Source organism: Artemia sp. Qi Xiang Cuo, chromosome 7, assembly GCF_049724085.1.
Source record: "Artemia sp. Qi Xiang Cuo chromosome 7, ASM4972408v1, whole genome shotgun sequence".
In the NCBI taxonomy this organism is placed as follows: domain Eukaryota; kingdom Metazoa; phylum Arthropoda; class Branchiopoda; order Anostraca; family Artemiidae; genus Artemia; species Artemia sp. Qi Xiang Cuo.
Genome location: NC_142800.1, coordinates 20,368,385 through 20,391,424, shown reverse-complemented (window position 1 = coordinate 20,391,424; position 23,040 = coordinate 20,368,385). Strand labels below are relative to the sequence as shown.

At 35.5% G+C, this 23,040-nt stretch overlaps 1 protein-coding gene across 3 annotated transcripts in view; it reads left to right on the top strand.

The window, feature by feature from the left end:
- LOC148950040 (uncharacterized) overlaps positions 1-17,900 on the top strand; it is a 69,596-nt gene extending 51,696 nt beyond the window's left edge. For all 3 annotated transcript variants that reach the window (XM_089091422.1, XM_089091423.1, XM_089091424.1), the window contains exons 6-9: positions 3,372-3,501; positions 8,238-8,413; positions 13,103-13,506; positions 17,741-17,900. In XM_089091422.1, the coding sequence (XP_088947548.1) occupies positions 3,372-3,501; positions 8,238-8,413; positions 13,103-13,506; positions 17,741-17,753 (723 nt within the window). In that variant the 3' untranslated portion in view covers positions 17,754-17,900. The remainder of the gene's footprint in view (positions 1-3,371; positions 3,502-8,237; positions 8,414-13,102; positions 13,507-17,740) is intronic.
- Positions 17,901-23,040: the final 5,140 nt, after the last annotated feature.

The following is a 23,040-nucleotide window of genomic DNA, read 5'->3' as shown; positions in this document are numbered from 1 at the left end:
TTAATTCCCTTTAAAATGAGCCATTGAACAACTCTCTACGATGTTCCAGTGCCAAGCTATCTGCGGAAAAAAAAAGATACCGTTTAGGCAGAATGCTGTAGTAGCTGCCACTTTTCTTGATTTTCAAGCCAATTTGTTTCCCTTGCTGTTCAAGCCAAGGGACAGAAAGTTTCCTATATAGGGGTCTCGGACAACGCGGTTCTAATGGTGTACTTTTTGTTTTGATCTGACTCTTTTTTTGGTAGTTATGGGTTTATATATTTCTTAACATTGGAAGTGATTGTCTCTTACTAGGTTGCTAGCTACCGCTGCAACCTGGACTATGACGACATTCATTATTTATCTAGTAGGGTTTCAGACAAGGTGGTTCTAATGATGTACTTTTGTTTTGATCTGACTCTATTTTCTTAATTTTCTTAGCATTGGACTGATCGTCTCACTGAAACTAGAATAATTCCTGAAAATTTTAAATAAAATAATTTTATTTAGCTGCAAAGTGCAAAAATATTTATGGTGTCTGAACAATAATTTCCATTTTTTCATTCAAACCAGAAAAGAACTTGAAATTTTAAAATTAGTTTGGTTTTCCTTTTGCTTCAATTGACTCGCTACGCCATTTTTTTACGCCATTAATTTATATCATTTTAGTTCAAAGTTTTTTGGCTTAACCCGTAAAGTACGTATTTCTATATTGCTGTCCTATATTTCCAATGAGAAATACTCAATTTTTTTATTTCAGTTTTCCGGGTCGCAGCAGTATCTAGCAACCTAGTAAGAGACGATCACGCCCCATAGTAAAAACTAAAGTAACCCAGAACTTCTGAAAAAAGATTCAGATAAAAAAAAAGAAGTATTAGAACCGCCTTGTCCTGTCCAAAACTTCTATATAGCAAACTTACCGTCCTTTGGCTTGAATAACAAAGAAAATATATTGGCTTGAAAATCAAGAAAATTTACTTTAACCACGATATTCCCCACAAACGGCATCTTTTTTTCTTTCCGCTTTTTTTCTCCTCAGCTAGCTGGGCACTGGAAAATCATAGAGAGCTGTACAATAGATCGTGATAAAAAAAATATCACTCAACATAAAAGGAGACAAAGGGGAAAGAGTGACGAAAATAAAAGATGAAAATAAAAGGATTGACGCAGTCAAAACAAGTGAATCGGTCAAAATAGAAGAACCCCAAAGTGAAGGAGTATAACAACCAGGATGACGTCAGTTACAACTTGGGTTTCGTTTTATGCAATATCATTACAAACAGGAAAAAGCCTACGGCGTTTTCCTCTTTGAAATAGTAAGAGACAAACCTCAAGCAATCAAGTAGCTAACTAAGTCTAATGTATGCAGTGGTATGTTTTTCCACTGGTCGTATTTTAATGTAACCTAATGATGTACTTTTGTTTTGATCTGACTCTATTTTTAGGAGTTATGGGTTTTTATATTTCTTAGCATTGGACTGATTGTCTCTTACTAGGTTGCTAGCTACTGCTGCAACCCGGATTCACATATATAGTTATGAGAGGCAACGTGGCCGAGTGTCCCAAGGCGCTGGTATTAGCCACCAGTCTCTTCGGATGCATTGGTTCAAATATTATTACTGGTATACGCCTATGATTTATGTACAAAAATCAAATATCTTTGAAAATACCGCAGTATGAATAGACATCGAAAATGCAGTTTTTAGTGGAAAAATTTATTCTCTTTTCTAAATAATTTATTTTAGTTACAAAAGATTTTTAACCCCATTAATTTCCTTTAAAATGAGCCATTGAACCACTTTCTATGATGTTCCAGTGCCAAGCTTTCTTTGGAAAAGAAAAAAAAATGCCGTATAGGCAGAATGCTGTAGTAGCTGCCACTTTTCTTGATTTTCAAGCCAATATATTTCCCTTGCTGTTCAAGCCAAGGGACAGAAAGTTTCCTTTATAGGGGTTTCGGACAAGGCGGTTCGAATGGTGTACTTTTTGTTTTTATCTGACTCTTTTTTTTAGGAGCTGTGGGTTTTTATATTTCTTAACACTGGACGCGATCATCTCTTACTAGGTTGCTAGCTACCGCTGCAACCCGGATAAAAATTCTTTTTTATATGAACATTTCTTGGTGTAGTGGTTAGCACTTAGCACTTCGAATCCTGCGATCTGAGTTCAAATATCGGTGGACGGTTTTTATGAAATATAGCTTACTTATACTAACATTTAGGTTTCTGCCGTAATTCCTTCTTTTCAAAATTAAATTAGTTACTATGGCCTAGAGTTAGTTCTTTACCATATCGTAACAATTTATATTATTATAATAGCTATTTTTGTTAATTACAAAAGGTTTCTATATACAGCCGTTTTCTTTAAAATGAGCCATTACAGAGCTCTTTATTATGACCATGAACTGTTTGATTTAATACTTCAGTTGCTATGGGTTACCGTTCGTTCCTTATTATAAACAAAAATCAAATATCTTTGAAAAGACTGCTGTATGAAAAGACATCAAAAATGCAGTTTTTAGTGGAAAAATTTATTCTCTTTTAAAAATAATTTGTTTTAGTTACAAAGGTTTTTAACTCAATTAATATCCTTTAAAATGAGCCATTGAACAACTCTCTACGGTGTACCAGTGCCAAGCAATCTGTGGAAAAGAAGAAAAAAAAGATGCCGTTTAGGCAGAATACTGTAGTAGCTGCCATATATTTTCCTTGCTGTTCAAGCCAAGAGAAAGAAAGTTTCCTATACAAGGGTTGCAGACATGGCGGTTCTAATGGTGTACTTTTTGTTTTGATCTGACTCTTTTTTTTTAGGAGTTATGGGTTATTATATTTCTTAACATTGGACGTGATCGCTTCTTACTAGGTTGCTAGCTACCGCTGCAACCCGGATTGTTAGCTACCGCTGCCACCCGGATAGGCATTAGTATTGGGTTTATGCTATAATTAAACTATTAATATCTGGAAATTTCATGGTACATTTATTACGTGTAACACTGCTATTTTTTTTTAGTACAATTATTTTATTTGAATCGGCGTATAATTTATTGCAAAACATATTACAAATAGATACCAATACATGAACTAGTTATTATATCATGTTAAGTCACTGATATGTAGATTGATTTAACAGTAAACTTAATATGAATGATAGTGCTATATTTCAAAAAGTATAGCTGATACATAAAAGCTGATCTTATATTTGGATTCAGCTTCTCAAAAACAACATGAATCAGTTTAAAACAACGTTGGTACCAAAACTTTTTTCCTGTTAACCTGTGATGGCTCATTTTTAGATGTCAATTAGTATAATATAAATATTATTTCTTAAACTTTGTTCAATACTTTCTCGAATTTACTTTCTCGAAATTATAAAGTTCTTTTTTTTAACACAAGGTTGCCGACCTTCATCGGAGTCATGGAGAAGAAGCTAACAGGTTGAGACAGCGAATAATTCAATTAGAACATCAGGTCAAAGAAGCACACCTCCGGAGCAAGTCGATTGAGAGTATAAGCAGTAAGAAAGGTAAAATTTTTTCAAGCAAAGTTGTAGCCTTCAGTCGAAAGTTAAATGGATGCATAAATATTAATATGGACAGTAACTCATGTTCTGATGGTAATTTCAGACACTACTACTAATACTACTAACAACTCACCGCAGCACCAAACCGCCTAAGACCAACACTGTTGTGTATACTCATTCTTTATCCAATCTATTCAAAGCCTCCCTCTTTACACCCTCCAGGAAGTTTCCATTTCTCTTAAGTCTTTCTTTACGGCATTTTCCCACTTCAACCGTGGACGACCTGCTTTCTGTTTGGCCCTAGGTGGTTGGCCGATAAGAACGCCCTTTGGCAGTCTGTCATCCTTCATCCGCAGAACGTGTCCTAGCCATCTCAGTCTTTTTCTCATTATAGCCCTAGAAAGCTGGATTGAACCGCACTTTCCGTACTGCGTACTGTTTGAAATACGGCCAGTCAGTCGGGTACATTTTATTAAAGGCACTAGGGAAAAAACGACATGAATGAATTGCTAAACAGGTTAGTTCTGCAAGATACTGGCATTAATTTGTTCTTCTTCTTTTTGCTAGGTACCGAGTTGAGAGGAGGAGGTAGAAGATGTCAGTGCTCAGGGCTAACAAGAAGAAATTTCCCCAAACGTGTTATAAACAGAAAGTGGCTATGTTTAATTTTTCAACTCTTGAAGACTCAAGAGCAGATGTAAATGAATATATTTGTCTCTAAAGATAGTTTTAACCGCTCTTTTCTTGCCTTCTTCCACATCATCACTTAGGTTAGGGGTGCCAATTCACGAAAATAGAAAGAACTACGGGGGGGGGGCTTTTTTTGTTTTTTTTTTATTTTAAATGAAAACACCAAAAAAGGTATGTGATGCCGCTGGTGCCCTCTATTTGATGCCCCTGACTTAAATATTCAGTATCCTAATTTGAAGCCCGCAGACAAGACGTTTGTATTCTAATGGGGGACATCTAGGTTCTACACAGCTGTTTTCAGCTGAAAAGGCCTTTAAAAACGGTCACTTAGCCTGGAAAATCGACTGAGAGCATAAGCTGGAAAGATAATGATTATATTTCTTCATTAGTCAATTATTCACTGAATATTTTTTGTTCAAATGCTTATAAATTTATGTAACAATGGCTATGGCTGTGATTGTTAGGCTATATGTTTTGTGCCGTATCTTTTTGTATAACAAGAACTGCCACTGATCGGCATGACCGTGTAAGGCGTTTGATAATAAAATCATTTGAGTATTTTTTTATAAGTGAAACTGCCTAGACCTAGAGTTCCCAAACTATGGTACATCTTTCGCTGGTGGTACATCCAAACTATGGTACATCAATTCGCGAGATTGGGAAGGGGGTCAAAAAAGTTTTTTTTTTAAGATCTAGGGCCGTAATTTATGCCCCACGTGTGGAGCTTCGCAATATTTTGGTGGGTCACTGGCAGGACATGCACCCTTCAGCTGACTATACTTTAGAGCCTTAATTTTGAAAAAAAAGACCTTTTTCATGTGACTGACATCAAATTCAAATACATTTCAAAAGCAAAAAAAAAATGCATGATAGCATTGCAATGACGTTTTACATTGTGTAAAAGGTTTTGTATTCAGGCAATATTTTTCATTAGTATTAAATATGCCTAGAGAAAGACCCTAAAAAAAGATTCCAAGTTGGTGGTCTATTAGTGGCGCCAATTCACGCAAATGTAGCGGGGGGGGGGCAAAATTTATTTTTGGCATTTTTGAATGAAGATACGAAAAACAGAACAAGGTTGAGCAAGCATACTTAAAATAGCGGTGTAGAGGCGACTTCTCTGTGTGGATAAATCATTGACTAATCTATCCGAATCCAGTTTCTTTTCGTTTTCAACGGCCATGATCATAAGATTACTGAGTCTGTCATTTCCCATTGTCTTGGATTATGTGTTAAAACAAAAAACAGAATCCAAGTTTTATGAGTACTCAATCCATTCGTAAGTCTTTAAGTAATGCGCACTGAATTTCCTTCCGTCAGAAGTGGAATCTGGATATCTCTCAAGAGTAGGTTTAGCTGGCTGGTCGGGAAGCGTCGTAGAGATACTTAAGAGAGATTCTCGACTGCTACTGGAACTTGCAACGGGTTCGCGGATGCAGACCATTCTTTCACCTTGACCTGAGTCATTTATTGTTCCGGATGTTTCTGAAAGATTGTCACAGTTAGGGGAAATCATGTGCAGTAACCCGACACTTCTTACGCTGAAGTATCTTCATTTTTCTTCCGGATTTTCACCACAAAAAAGTCCAGAGTTTTTGTCATTTTTTACGCGTTGTTTGATTACGGATTCACAGCACCGAGAAAGATAAGCTGACGCCTAGTTTTTGACTGAACATTAATCAGCGATCATGAAAACGGGTAAGACAGTGGAAAGGAATCGTTTTATACGCCTCAAAAGAAGGTTGTCCACTATCGGTAAATTTAGGATTCTCCAGGACGAGGACAGAAGTAACATTTCAAAGCAAAGTCATTGAAATACAACTGTAAAAGTAACAGTAATTAAAGTAAAAGTGCTTTTTAATGGCTCAGAAAAACAAAAGTACCGGACTGAACAATGCAAGCGACCGGTCAGTCAGTCTCGCTAGTTCAATATAGCACATAGCTAAAATAAAAAATAGCTATTAAATAGAAGTAATAAGGTCTTTCTCCAAATCTAAGGGCCGTGACCCCCTGCCCCTCCCCCTAATTGGAAACACTGTGGCCTTTTAAGCTTCCTTCAGGTGAATACACGTAAAAATTTGAATAACAAAATTACAAAAATTACGGGGGGGCATGAGGATTTTAGAAATGCGTAGGTGGGGAATGGCCCAAAATTAGTTGGGAACCACTTCTAGGGGTAGGCAATTTTGTCATTTTTCAATAGAAATGCCAAAATATGATATTTTTCAAAATCTAGGAGGATCGGGGGGGGGACTCTAGGAAGCCATTGACTTCCAACCCCCCCCCCCCCCGCTTCCAGTCCATTCCATCTGTTGATTCGCCCATTCCATTGATCTGCTCATAAAAGAAGTAAGTAAATATGATGGAACTAGGCCCATCAGGTCTAAACCGACGGTGCTAATCTCTTTTTCGCAGCCCTTCGGCCAGGAAGTGCAATGGGGGGGGGGGGCTGGGGGACAGCCATCGTGTGCTCTCAGAAAATTGATTAAAGTCAAATGATTCTTGCCATAATCTGACTGTTAAGCTTGCCGTCATTGGCTGACTAATAATCCTGAGCGGAATAGACTATCAGTTTCTGGGTGTGCTTTACAGCAATTGATCATTAATTTGATCTGAATACAACTTAAGTATTTATGAGAAAATATGTTAATTCCTAGTGAAATATGTTATTTTATTTATAAAAAAAAACACATTTAAAACTGTTTGTAATATTTTTGAATACTTTTTGTATTCGTTATCGAATGTTATCTTTACCTAACGATACTCTTACTTTTGGATTTCTGCCTTAATTTTTAATAATTTCTTTATCAAAAAACGGTTTTCTCTCAAACAATTCATTATTTTTGTCTGATTGTCAAAAAATGCACACAAATACGCCTTTTTAAATACAAAAAATTATAACTAATTTGGTTTTATAGATTGTTTATATTTTATCAAGAAACATTTTGGAAAAAAATATTTCAAACAAATTTAATTCTATTTTAATAATATATTTTCTGTATTTCGAATCATCAGCGGCGTTGAAGGTTTTTAGATTTATTTGCCTTTTTTCTTTCAGAATCCGATACCGAAAATGATATCATCTGACCAGAATCTGTATCTCTACCAAATGATTATACTCATTTCCAGTCCCAATTAAATGTCTTCCAAAATCAGATTAATTTTCCAAATTCCAAAATCTAATCAAAAACCAAAATTCTCAAGTCAAATTTTGTATTGTAAAATATTATACGAAACAAGTAGAAACGTTTGGAAGCAACCTCAGAATCCAGACATTTAGCAACTATTTCGCCAAAGTGGTGCCTGTCTTAGGAAATTGGTGTTTATATTTCATAAGCATAAATATGAATTTTATGCTAGTAATTTACCTGAGCAAACAGTAAGTTGGTCTCGACCATCCTGTGCTTGCTGCCTTGTTGGCCCATCAATATTAACGGGTTCTGTGGCTCCAAGCTCCAGGTGTTTGTCATATATAAGAGGTGCTTGCCTCGTTGTGACTTGCAATGGACGTAGCAAAAAAGACTTGTGTAACGCTCACAGGCTACCCAAGAATATGTATTTTCGTGGCTAAATTCTTTATTCAGGAATTCTAAGAAAAGGAAAAATATGAAACACAGTCCGAAGAAAAAAGATTTAAAGAGTCGCAAGACAACTTAAGTATTTATGAGAAAATATGTTAATTCCTAGTGAAATATGTTATTTTATTTATAAAAAAAAACACATTTAAAACTGTTTGTAATATTTTTGAATACTTTTTGTATTCGTTATACATAGATTGTATATTTAAAAACAATTGAAAAACATTCGCCCTAAAATCTAATTTTGCTCCACCTCCCCGTTAAACTCCTCCCCTTTAGGATTGGTCCTAGTTCATTATAATCACAGTGATACTATTTTAGAAGCAAATTTTACTACTTTTGAATATATTAGAAAATTTTCTGTAGAACAAGTTATAATCGTACAAATTTGTAATATAAATTTATAACCGTATTAACTTTGAACCATTAGCGGTGATAAAATTTTTTAGATTAACTTACTTTTTTTTTCAGAATCTGATACTGAAAGTGCTATCGTCCGACCAGAAACTTTGTCTGTTCCCAATGAAACTCACTTCAATTCCCAATTTGATATCTTCCAAAATCAAATTGTTCAGTTGGAGAAAGAAAAGGAAATGTGGAAACTTAATTATCAACTTCAAAGTGCCAAGCAACAACGTTCACAAGAGGTCAGTTAATGAATAGAACAAGGAATATGGGAATCTGATAAGAGAAAAATTAAGTTCTTACCAGAAAAATGAAAAATTGAGTTATGAATGTTTCAGCATGTATCTATCTCCCTTTGTTTGCACATAAATGGCTGTTTCGGTGGCTTTTGAAGATATGTCAAATTTATATTTGAAGATATATCAAAAGCTGTATTCTTCAATGCTTTTTGTTGTAAGCGACACTAATGCAATTTAGAAAAATACCTAAATTAAGGTCTAAAAATTTAAGCTTTGTCTTTTTATTAATTTTGTCGTATTTATATACGAGTGCCAAACAGCAATTTTTAGACGAGGTCAATCAACAAATAGAACCAAAAGTATGGGAGACTGGTTAGAGAAAAAACCAAATTAATCTCCAGGAGAAAACAACAAAGGCCATCCAGTGTTGCCCAGCAAAACTGTAATCAAACAGTTCGCGGTAACGAACTATAAGTAAGGAGCGACTCGGCTCAATAGTAACCGAAACTCTAGAAAACTAAATTTTGGTATTAGTAAATACATCTAAAGGATTACTTTTTTATGCTGATTCTAAATATATAAGATGCATTAACTTGAGTGTTACCCATCAAAAACCACGGGCCTGAGAAAAGTTGCCTTATTTTCGAATAAGGGGGGAAACATCCCAGAAAAGCCAAGAAACCTTAATGAAAATCACACAGTCAAATCCAGCGTATCAGAAAATTCTTCTGTAGAGGTTTCAAGCTCCCATCTGCAAAAATCTTCGAATTTTGTGTTTCTTGCCAGAAGAAAGGTCACGGGTACGTCTTTATTATTTTTTTTTTTACCAGGGGTAATCGTGTGAATCAATGGTCCTAGAATATTGGGGTTGGTCTCATTCGAATGGAAGCCAAAATTTCTAGTGCCCTTTTTCAGTGACCTAAAAGATTCAAGGGTAACTAGCCCCCTTCCCATGCTCCCTTTTCCCCAATGTCGTCCAATCAAAATTTTGCGATAACTATTTTGTTCAGAAAAGTTGAAAGTCAACATGAAACGTGAAACATGACCTCCCATAGCCCCTAGGGAAAGGGCTGTAAGCTGTGAAATTTACCCATTGTTTACATAGTATTTGTTGTTGGGAAGTATACAGACGTTTTTTTTTGTGAGGGGGATTTTCTTCTCGGAAGATTTTGCACGGGGAGAATCTTCCGTTGGGATGGGATTTCCCGCGTCTGACCTTTCCAAGGGAGACTTTTGCCAGAATTCCTATACGAAATTCTTTTTATTTGTCTTACTCTCTTTTTTCTGACTCAGTTTTACATGTGGAGTTGCTCCGGGGGAATTGTCCTAGGAAAATTTTCCGCGGGGTTGGAATTATCTGGAGGATTTTTGGGTGGGTGAGAATATCCGTGGGAGAAATTCTCCGTGGGGTAATCTTCCTTGGGACAATTTTTCCACTTGGGAAGGGGGATTCCGGGGAAAATTTTCCACAAAGGGGGGAATTTCCGGGATGATTTGAAAACGATCAAAAATTAAAGTATTTTTCAAATGAGATTATGCTAACGAGAATTCTGCTTTGAAAGGAATTTGAGGTTAGATCTGGCATCTGAACTTTAATTAATTAAAAAAAACAAAAAAAAAACAAGTTTTTTCAATTGAAAGTAAGGAGCAACATTAAAACTTAAAAAGAACAGAAATTATTACGTGTATAAAGGGGGTTGCCCCCTCCTCAACACCTTGTTCTTTACGCTAAAGTTTTTTTGTACTTTTAAAAAAGCGTCTTATTGTTCTTATTGGCCCTTGTGTTTCAGGAGTCATTATAAAAGAATTCGTACAAAATTCAAACTTTAAAATAAAGAGCGAGGTGTTGAGGAGGGGGCAACTCCCTTTATATACGTAATAATTTCTGTCCGTTTTAAGCTTTAATGTTGCTCCTTACTTTCAGTTGAAAAACTTGTTTTTTTATTTAATTTCTGATCATTTTTAAATAATGCCAGGAAATCGCGCCCCACTTCCACGGAAAAACCCCCTCCCCACGGAAATATTCTCTAGACAATTCAATCCCGGTGAAAATTTACTCCGGAAAATTACTCTTAACCACTCTGCGCGTAAAATTGAGACGGAAAAGACAAAGCAAGACATATAAAAATGATTTTGTACGAGAATTCTGGCATATTCCCCAAGTGTATAATTTCCCCTGACAAGTTCACTCCCATGAAACTTCCATCTCCATGAAAAATCCCCCGTGGAAAAACCCCCAGCAGAAAATTTGTCCCCCTCCAACCGAATATGTATGCCTGCATTCCAATAACAAATACTATGCGCAAACAATGGGCAAATTTTATACCTTTTACCTTGGGCTGTGGGGGGGGGTCACATTTTACCAAAGGCATAATTTTGGGACGTTTCAATTACGATAAACAAACGTAGTATCTCAAAATTTCTATCGAACAAATTTGGTAAATAAGGGGCGGGGAGGGGGACTAGTTGCACTCAATTAGTGGGTCACTTAAAAAGGGCAATATAACTTTTAATTTCCGTTTGGACGAGCCCTCTCCTGAAATTCTAGGACCACCGGGTCGATACGATCACCCCTGAAAAAAAAAAAAAAAAAAAAACAGACAAATAAACACGCAACCGTGATCTTTCTTCTGGCCAAAAATAAAAGATTTCCCATTTTTGCAGAAATGAGCTTGAAATCCATTCAGTATGGTTCTCTGATACGCTGAATCTGATGGTGGGATTTTCATTGAGAGTGCTTAACTTCTATGGGCTGTTCCCCCTTTCTTAGAAAATCAGGAAAATTTTCTCAGGCTCGTAATTTTTGATGGGTAAGATTAAACTTAATGAGCCGGGTTGCTCCTTACTGACACTTCGTTACCACGAACTATTTGATATCCAAATTTAAAAAATACTCCATTGTATCAAATCCAAATTGTTTGATGGACTACCTCTCAAGTAAGTAGAAAAAACTGGCCTAAAGAAATTACCCCAGGATATGTCATGCGAATTTAAACTATGGAACGGAAAAATTTTTTAAACAAAACTAAACTTTTTCGTTTCTAACAAATCCTACGTGAAACTTAGCTAAGAGAAATACACATACTTTTATGTGTTGGAGGTCATGTATCTTACGAGGAATACTTCTTGAAAATGCTAAACTATATATGTAATTATTTTTACAATATACTTTTATAAAATATAAATTATTCATTAATATTTTTATCAATGTTCTGTTAAAAATATTATTACAAAATTGTATTAAAAATTTGCACTAAGATTTATTAATAGATTATGTATAAACTGTTATTACTGTAAACTATTTTTATTTATAGATAATGTTCAAAATTTTGTCAAATCTGACCTATTGAATTTTAAGGTTTTTACTGGTATGCTTACCCACCCTCCCCTTTAGGGAGAACACCTTAATGCGCAGAAGAAACATCGGGGGGGGGGGGCGAGCCCAGTCTTCTAAGAAGTGTGTTTCTGACAATTTGGCATCAGTCCTTGCATGGGAGGGATTAAAGATTTGAACAAGTTCTTTCTTCGTCTGTTTCAGCTTCTTAATATTATTTGTTCTTGGCTTTCCAGAGCAATAACAACTTCAAAGGACCGTCGCTACTTGACAACCTGACAAGATTGTCAGCAATGTCAAGGAATTGTACCATTAAACGACATGGACAAGTATCATGGGCCGCTTGCACTCAAAACCCGGGAAAATGGAAAACCCAGAGGATAAGACAGAAATAACTCACTTCATGTTGTTTTTCTAACGCTATGTATGTTGGAATGTTCTATAATGTTGTTATGTTGCAAGACCATACAATGCTACTATATGCTATTTTTCCTAGGTATCAGAAGCATTTCAGTGACTGGATAAATGTTTATTGTTATCCATCATATTACACCCAAGAAAGCTCTGGTTAGTCACATAAGCAAACCTTTTGATCCTGAAAAACATCTCTGTTGCGCTGGCTTGTGAAAGTGAACTTATCACTTTGTAATCATGGCCTCGCCTGTCCTCTGTTGTTTCATGACTAGGTTTGTTTAGACTGTTTATAAACGAAACTAATCAATCATGTAATAATTTGTCGGTACAATTTATTGTAATACGAATAAAGGAAAACTTTTTTTCTTTTAATTTCTGGAAATTCCTTCCGATTTTTTTTCTCTGTAAACTTCGTTTTTGTCATGAAAATCACGTTATAATTCTCATAAGTTTTAAATAGTAATATGTGAAGTAAAATTCCTTGCAAGGGAAACTAATTATTTCAAGGGATTCTCGAACCTCATACCATCTGCTTCAAGTCTTTATTGTGAGCGGACTTGTCAAACTGAGCTGAGGTGCAGGCGGTAGTATGGTTTTAGGGGGGGGGGCCTATTAGATGCTTCTGGTGAAATGTGGTAAGCCTTCTAGCAACTAATTTTCATTAATTATTTGCTATTACCTTCTTCCCGTAATTGTGAATATGAAAAATTCAGCCATTACTTTTTTTCGAATCTGATACTATTCGGCTTTAGAACATAAAATGTGCGTGGATACATGTTCAATTATTTACGCAGGATTTTTTTTTGGGGGGGGGGGGAGGGGCTCATAAAAAAAGTAAATTTCATTACATATTTCAATAGGAATGGCCCTGAACCTGACATTCAGGAAAGTTTAAGAATTGAAGGGGGGAGGGCTTATATTTCTTGAATCATTTCTTCTTATAGGCTGAGGGATCCCCATCTACGCCATCTTCAGTTGCTAAAACATTGTCACCCGAAATACATGGAACATCAGATGGCGATGATGTCAGAAAGTTTTTCCTAGACCGACTTGGTCAGTTAGTCAAGTCGGCACAGATTGCAGACAGTAAAGCATTCTTTTTCCATTCCGAGTGTATTGCCCTTCAAGAACGATTGGAATTATTGATTCAACAAAAGGAAACAACTGAAATGAATTTATCAAAAAGTCACAATGAAGTTCAAAATTTACGGTCGGAATTACAGACCACACTGCTTAATTATGAAACACAAATCAACACGATGTCAGAACACCTTGCTTCCATTATTGATCAGTTGGCAGCTAAACAAGAAGAGAATGATGCCTTGAAGTCTCAGTTGAATTCTAAAAGGTAAATTTGTGTTCTGTTTAAATGCTACTACTACTAACAACTCAGTGCAACAGCAAGTTTGCTTGAGATCAACATAGCTGCACAAGCTCCTCTTCCTTTACAACCTACTCTTTCTCCCACCCTTGAACTATGGCTCCCTTCAGATCTTCTCATATGACCTCTTCTGACTCCATTCGGGGACGACTTGCTTTTCGTTTGGTAGAATTTTCACTGTCTTAAAATATTTCTCATTGTTTTAAGTTTTGTTATTTTTACTTTTGTTGTGTCTACGCCCGAAATCTTCATATTGTTCTTCTATTTATAAGTTGTTGTTTTTTTGTTCCTTGTAATAAATGTGTGCCTGCTTCCCTGTGCCATATCTGTATAGTGTGCGTATGCCGCTATACAACATAAAAATGTTTCCCGGGTCACACTGCCTGTGTTGCATATAAAGGTCTACGAGCTTGCCTGTTAGAGCCGTACGAAGAACGTTCTAACGAAGAGCAAGATGTTGCAGCGTCTCGCCTGAACTAAATAAAATGAGACATCCTGTATCTTTGTAATTAACCAAAAAAAAAAAAAAAAAAAAATTGATTTGTGCCATATGGGGATTTGTCTTCCCTTTTCTTGCCAACACCACTCGGTGCTAAAGGTTCATTAGTTCGTATTATGATATTAATTAACAGATGATATTCACTATTTGATAGTGTTATGATATTTATGTGATGTTTATTATATTATTATTATATTTGTTAACACTGAAAGCCTTTATGGGCCGTGGCTAATACAAAAATTCACAACAACGTAAAATATAAAAGAAAAATACATTGTTAAGTCCAAATTAAGTAAATATATTTAAGAAATGGCTCCTGCGTCCCATACTTATAACAACCAATCTCCCCAAATTCTTTATCCCTATCCTGTCACTTAAAAAAAAAGATCCTATCACTTAATATAATATCCACCCATTCATCTCTTTCAAACCATCTCTTTGGCATATTATGGAGTGGTAACTGTTTCTTAACACGTATATATATATATATATATATATATATATATATATATATATATATATATATATATATATATATATATATATATATATATATATATATATATATATATATATATATATATTTATATTTTTTTTATATATATATATATATATATATATATATATATATATATATATATATATATATATATATATATATATATATATATATATATATATATATATATATATATATATATATATATATATATATATATATATATATATATATATATATATATATATATATATATATATATATATATATATATATATATATATATATATATATATATATATATATATATATATATATATATATATATATATATATATATATATATATATATATATATATATATATATATATATATATATATATATATATATATATATATATATATATATATATATATATATATATATATATATATATATATATATATATATATATATATATATATATATATAATGTTACTTTTCTACTTACTTTTAATTTCTCTCAGCATGCTCCTTATTCCTCAATAAAAACTTTCAGACCGAGCAGATTCTCTCTATTATCGGGTGATCTTTCTTTGTTTTGACTCTATTCAGCCTTTGTGTAAGTAAAGAAACTGCATTTTATTGTTATACTTGCTTCTATCCTGATTATTTCTTCTTCGTTGCATTAATTCTTAAAAAATGAAATAAATGATCCTTCCCACCTCCGCGCATAGGGCAAAAATAAAAACATACCTTTAATATCTCCCTTCCCAAAAGTTTTTCTTACCACCAAGTGGTGAAAGATTTCATCTTACAAATATATTCACTTTACGAAAATACAAAAATCGACTTTATCCCTTTTAATTCCTCTTTACTGAGCTTTGCCTAAAAATAAAATCCCATCCTCTCATGATTACTGCGACTGATTTATAAGCATTTAATAGTTAATTCTTTCTAACTTAGTAATTACGGAGCAAATCTAAGAGGCTTTGCTGCTCATTGGTACTTTTTACTATTGCATCATCATCATCATAAAAAAAATTGTTTACCTGATATTTCTACAATAGGTTCTGCTATCCTCCATGTGACGGATCGGAGACGGACAATTTTTCATAATTAATACAATATCCTGTGTGTTTCTATGTTAGTCTGCGCATATTAGGCTTATTTTATACAAACGCCAAATAAGGAGATGATCATCTATTTTTCAAACTATCCATATGTGGAATATTGAGTTTTATTTTCATTCAATTAGTTGTAAGAAATGGTCCTAAAATAGGGTGCAAAATAGGGTGCAAAAAAAAAGGAAAGAAAGGATTGGGTGAACAACTTGAAATTCTCTTTTAATTGGCGTCACGTCATATTGAATTTTAAGAATTTTAATTTTAATTCTTGAATTATTCAATATTATTATGCTGAATTAATCAATAATTTTAATTCTTTGATCATCTCTTATCATACCCCTCTTTTACCTCCGTCACAATGTTGGAATCAAATGGTTGTGACGGTCCAGTATTCTATCACCGAGTGCCTGCAAGTAAACCCGTTTCGTTGGAAATATCCCTCTCTAGTAAGAAATCAAAACAAAGAATCAATACCAAATTTACTGTGAAACTTAAGAAGTTTGCTACACAAATACTCAAAAGCTAAGGCCTGCGGGGATTGTTTTTTTTTCTAAACAGTGTGCAAGGAGTAAGAGAAATAAGTAAGTCCGCAGAGTAAGGAGAAGTAAGAGTAAGTCCACATTTTCAAGCCACTGCTTCGTCCACAGGATCCCGTTTCTTGTGAGTCTTCACATAGGCTTATATACAGCACCCACAATACTAAGAACAGGGTCGTAAGGATGTGTATTTAGAGACGTTGGACATACCAGGAATAAGCCGTGTGTTAGATTTGATTGTTGAGCGTAATAAAACAAGAGCTGTTACCCGTGGCGCTGAAGGTAAACGCCAATCAATACAGTGGAAGTGTCCAAGACCCTTAAGACACCGATTTCTTCCATAAAAATTGTTCGAGTTCCTCGGTGAAATTTCCCCTGGATGCAACTACTGCCAGGAGGTTTGAAGGCAGAATGCATGCTAGTCTTTTAGAGGGGGGAGGGGGGTTGTAAAAATTTGTTTGGGAGGGAGGGGCAATAAAAAATAAAATTTTATCTGTTGCTTTCAATAAAAAAATTGCAAGAAATATAAGAAAACTTTAGATTTCGGGGGAGAATGAGGTAATTTAACGTCCAGTTTGCCTGTTTTTATTGTTTATTTCCAAATCCAGTCAAAGCTGAAATTCCTGTCAATAGTGTTTATCATCTTTTGCGTCGATGGACTCAAAATAGTTGACAAGATTTCCTAAGGGTCAAACAGCTCATCAACAAATCTACATTGAGGCACTGGAAATATTTCGCGAAAATTTAAGCAAAAATGGTTTTGCAGTTATTATGGATTATTGCAGCTGAATAAAGCACCTGGTGACGAGGCACTGTCAGTAAAGCAGTTGTGTACTGCCAGCAACATTGTGCTGGACCGTCTTGCTTATCCACCTACAAGACCGTATCCAGAGGGGAGGAGGTTAGGGAGTTTGAACCCCCCCCCCCTGAAATTTTTATCTGACTCGTAAAAACATTACAAAAATGCATAAAAATGGTGGATTTCTTTAAGTTTTTTGTATACCCCCCTTCCCCCGAAAAATAACCCCCCTCCCCTGAAAAAAATCTTGGCTACGGTATTGTTTACCTGATTTGGCTTCCCATGACTTTTTTCCCTAGAAATAGATCTTGTATTATGGGATCCCTTTTTACTCAATTAAAGAAGTTCAAGAAAAGCCGGAGGACCTCCCTAAGTACTAAAGGCAGCGTCGAATGAGAAAGTCTGTCAATACTGAATCAAATTGCTTTGTCGGTGGTAACATAGTGAAGGGCTAATTCTGTAAGTAGATTGTGTTATAGAAAAGGTTCTTTTTGTGAGTGTCAAATTTCGTATCGGAGTTTTTTTTTAAGTATTTGAGTTTTTCTTAAATTATTTCTTCAAGATCATTAATAAAGAGTTTCTGTTATTAAGAAAATATTGTTTATATATTGAATGTGGAAATACAATATGGTATAGAAATTATTAACATGGTATTTGTAATCTAAGAATCAAGGTTCTAGCGAAGAAGGCATTCTTCAGACTTGAATTTTAGCTTAGATCCGTGTTTTAGCTTATTATATAGATATATGTTTTTTTTCAGGCGAATTTCGTGACAAACAGACGATTTTATGCTTCAAGTTTAATTCCATTTTGATGTTTGACAGTGTAGTTTACAATTTTTTTTTCTTGCCTGTGATCAAAATTTTTGTTTGTTGATTGATACTGATTTATTAAAATTACACAATACCGTATATCAAGTACATTTATTTAAATTTATATCAACTTTGTGTATTCTTTTCTTGTTATTTGGTCGAATCTTTCAAGATTTATCCTTAGATTTTTTCCGAGGACCTTTTCAAATCTGCCTATCTCGAAGTAACAACAAAATAATAATAATAAAACATTTTTTGCCCTGTGTACTCATCTTAGCTCTATTTATGCATGAAAACTGCTATTTTTATTAAAAAGTTTTGAGTTTTTAAGGTAGTACCACATTTTCTTCATTGATGCCGCATTAAACCATGGAAATAATTAAGCAAAACGAATTAAGTGAATTTAACAATGTTTTTTATTTTAATTCAAACATTAACCAAAATCATAATCAAAATCTTTTGATTCCTAAAGACAATTATACCTTCAAAGGAAAGTTGCACCTTATTAAGGTATTTGTTGCCATCTGTTTTTTTTTATTATTGATTTTTCACACTCATTTCTTTTTTGAAAAAAAAGAAAAAAGAAATGAGTGTGAAAGAAAGTGGTGCCCACTACTACTAAAACTGCATAGGAACATATAGAGGTTTTTTTTCGTTTAAAATTGAATTCCTGATTTTTGCTAATTTTTAAGATATATGTGGTTGTGTAAATTTTGACTCAACCAATGCAGACAAACAGTTTTTTTTTTTTTTTTTTTTTTTTTTTTTTTTTTTTTTTTTTATATATATATATATACTGATCTTGAAACTTCAAAGGACTTGGGAAATACAGTACTAGTTTTTAAGTTTCTGATCATTTTGTGCCCATCACTGCTAATAATAGATTTATGATTTTGACGGTAATACCAAATTGTAGCTATTTTGCGAAAAATTAATTTTAAATCTTTTCGGCTAAACGTCACAGATGTGGGTTCTGTTTGCACCTAGTACAAGTTTTAAGTATTAAAAAGTGTTCAAGTATTTAAGTTTTGAGTATCATTTAAGTACTGACCCAAGGCCGTATCCAGGGGGGGGGTACCCGGTTTGAACCCCCCCCCCCTCTCCCTGAAATTTTTGACCGAATCGAAAATTAGTCTAAAAAATACCTGTAAAGACAAAACCTTACCAGAAAAAAATATGCTCCCGCACTAAATCCTATTGCATTTTTTGGGTAAGCGGTTCTGATCAACTTACGCAATTAGGTAACCGTAGGTAACCCCATGTCCACCTGACCTTGCGTAGTAAATTAGGGTTAATATCCACTACTATCCTATTGCATTTTGTGGCATACAAAAATCCTATTGCAATTTTGTGGGTAAACGGTTGTGATCAGCTTACGCAATTAGGTAACCCCATGTTCGCCTTATTATTCAAGGTCAGACCTTGCATAGTAAATTAGGATTAATGGGGGCTCGAGGTAAATGTTATAAGAGAGTGTAAGATTGTCAGTTCAGTTCAGTTCAATTTCGGACTTGGATAAGAGAAGAGCGATTTTCAACATGAAGAGGAAGTGTGACATTACGTCGTTTTTCGCGCCCAAGCGGACCAGGGATGTTTCTGACAGTGGCGTTAGCGGGACGTCTGCGGACTATTCATCTACACCTATGGATCTGAAGGGCACTGGAGCCATCGTTGAAGCTTCCGAATCACGCATAGTGAAACCAACCACGATGCAACAAGGACCTACACCTACCCAGTCTCTGTCGTTGTTTGCAAATGATGACAGTTGCTTTGTCAACAAATCATCCAGTCTCGATGCAAATTCTAAACTTCGTTTGCTGAAGAGCCCTTGGACTCCAGATATCTCCTACATTTTTCTAGTATCCGAAAAACGGAAATTGAAGTTTCAGTTAACTTGGCTCGCTCTTTTCAGTTAGTTGTCCTACTCTCCGTCTGAGGACGCTGCTTTTTGCAGATTTTGCGTTCTGTTCTCGTCAGAGACAGCTGGCGAAGGCTGCCACCAGCGCTTGGGGAATCTAGTCACCAAACCATTCAGGAACTGGAAGGATGTGATAGAGTGCTTCACAGCTCACCAACAAGCAGAGTTTCATAGAAACTGCATCGTATCGGCTGAAAACTTCATTTCTGTCTCGGAGAAAAGGCAGGACAATATCGTGCACCAACTAGACGCGCCGAGGAAAGCGCAGGTTCAAGAAAAATGCCAGAAGTTGCGACCAATTGTTGAGACGGTGATATTTTGTGGGTGGCAACAGCTTGCCCTTCGTGGTACCAACGATTCCAGCCCCATTTCGGTCTCGGATCCAGAACCTTCTCACAATGATGGCAACTTCCGAGCACTACTGCGGCTGAGGGTGAGACATGGTAACGATGTTCTGAAGAACCATCTTCTTTTTGCGGCCGGAAATGTCACATATCTTTCTCCCATCATCCAGAATGGTATTATCGCCGCATCCGGGGAGCTTCTTCAGCAGTCTATTGTGGAAAGAGTAAACGCAAGTCCATGCTTTTCGGTGTTTGCCGTTGAAACGGAGGACGTTTCAAATACCGAGCAGCTGTCTGATTGCGTCCGCTACACTTTCATAGGGAACCTGCATGAGGACTTCCTTGGTTTTACCCCTGTTTTTGATTTGACTGGGCAAGGTGTGGCTTCATCAATCCTGCGATTTCTTGAAAGCCTTGGTCTTACTCTGAACAAGATGGTCGGTCAGGGATATGACGGTGCAGCAGCGATGAGTGGGCATCTTAGGGTTGTCTAGGCTGTTATACGTGAAAAGTATCCGAAGGCACTTTACGTCCATTGTAGTGCGCACAGTCTCAACTTGGTCATCTCTTCTGTATGCTCTATTCCGGGGTTTAAGCAATTCTTCGGTGTCTTGTCACAAATCTGCGGTTTTTACCATGCTTCCCCACTCAGGACATAGAATTTAAAAGAGAAGATCAACGAAATACTACCGGATTCAATTTTTATGCTACCAATTTTTTGGCCCTACAAAAAAGCTCTTTAACATATTTTGAACAAATCTAAGTTAGTAACTAATAGCTTCCCTGAGAGAGGCCATGGAAAACCAGTCAAGTGTTTGCCTTTGGGTATGACTGGACGAAACAGGACTTCGACTTTGTCTATGCCTCAAATGCAAAGTAAAAAAATACTTTCAGCAGATGGAAGCCAATTTGGATTTTTTTTTTTTCATAAAGTCTTTCATATTGACACATCGATATGATGTGCTGTGTCGGCGATACTTATTTACCCGTCCCTAAGGCTGGTGGTGCCCGGTGTAAGATTAAATACAGTGCCCCCTCCTGTCTCAAATATAAGTAAAGAGCCGAATAAAATTGAAAACTTGATAAAAAAAAAGGGCAACCCCCCGCCGCAGTGAACCCGGCCACAGTGCCTGGGGTAGTTTCCCAGGTATCTCCCCCCCCCCCGCCGTGAACGGCTCTGATACTATCACAGTTTGACCTCATTAGACCAGGTCGCTCTTGCACATATTTTACTTCCAAAACTTCCATTATGAATGATCCAAATAACACGATCTTGATCTCTACATGCTAACGCAATGCATATGTAAGACTTTATGTTTTACTTCTCCTGCTTTACGTTTTGCTGTTGTAAGCGGGACGCAGATTTTACATAGATCTGTATGACACGTTAACGCGTCCATATGAAGGAGGCTTAAGACTCACAATACCAATTTCGAAACGTCTGTTCAACATTTTTCATTGCAAAGTCACCGTGATTAGCAACGTGTCTCTATGTGACATCACTAGGAAAAGTGTTCTGCAAATTGATACTGGATCTCTTTTGCTCTTTTATTTACATATAGTTTTTTATTCCATTTCATATTTGTTCCATTTTTACTTCCTTATTTTATTCCATATAATATTTGTGCTGGGTTACCACTGTTAATAACGGTGAACGTCTGATGCAGTGTATTTTCCAAAGAGACCCAGGAATGCTATTCCAGATACTTTATAAAACCTATTCCAGATTGGAATATTAAGCAAGGACATACGCTCGTCACCAAGAATCGTTTCAGTTGTCTTTAGAAAATAATTAAAATCAACAATGGGGAATTTTTCGAAGGCAGTGAAATTTTTTAAACGTTAAATGAATATTTCGGCTCCATATACAAGGGCTGTCCTCAGTAAAGCACAAATAAAATAAGACTTACAATAAAAACCAATCGTTAAAACTTAATTGAAAAATCAAAACAGTTTCAAAATTATTACTTCAAAGAAGATCAATCAGCCCTGGAGAAACACGAAACGTGGCAATTCATTCAGGTTTACAGAATTTCATATATTCTAATGCGATTCTTGGTTTTTTAGCTGCTAGCCTAAAAGGTCTTTTTGTTACAGGCTCGTGGGTATTGGCTTTTGGTTTTGGAATAGAATTTGTTGAATCATTTTTGGTTAAATTTCCGTACAAAGCATCCAGTGAGTGCTCCCTCAATTCCCTATTCAAAAAAATATTATTGTTTGCTTAAGTTGAATTTTTATTACCTCCCGAGCCACTTGTTTAATACCCAAATCATTCCTAATGAGGGAGTTGTTTCCACGAAGTATTATACATCTTAAACCAAAGTAAAGAAAAGAAACGAAGGAGTCCATATCTCTCCCTCGCCGTCATCCGCCAGCTATTCGTCATGGTGTTGCAGCAACATCATCTCTCACCTGTCTAGGCTACTCGCTTAGGCGGGCTTGCCAGTCCTGAGCTTTATTTATACGACAGGGTTGAAATATAGTGATGCTAACATACTGTTTGAAGAAGATATAACTCAAGCAAAGTTGTTTCCTAACATTCGGTTAAGCCTTAAGTGAAACCAAAGGAAAAGGAATAAATAGTCCTACTCCAATTGACTAAATGGGTTGTTCCGATTTCCAATCATTTAACCCTGCTTTTTGAAGTGTTTGAGGCTTTAACGTCAAAAGTTGACTGACTGGTGCTGAGCTTTCTCCATTTTTAAGCAATTTCGCTAAAAAAAGACTGAAATTCAAAAATCAAAATTTTTATTCATTGAATACTAATTATTTGTTAAGCCCAAATTGACTAAGTCTGTACTAAAAAATATTTAGGCACACCTTGCGTGGCCAAAGCATCAAACACATGGATTCTTTAAAACCATAACAACAATATATACCATTGCTTTCCCCTTTTTTCAGAGATTTAACTAATTTGGCCTCTGAATGGCTCATATAATTTTCTTAATTTTGCCTAAGAACTGCAAATACCAACCGGTAAATCGAA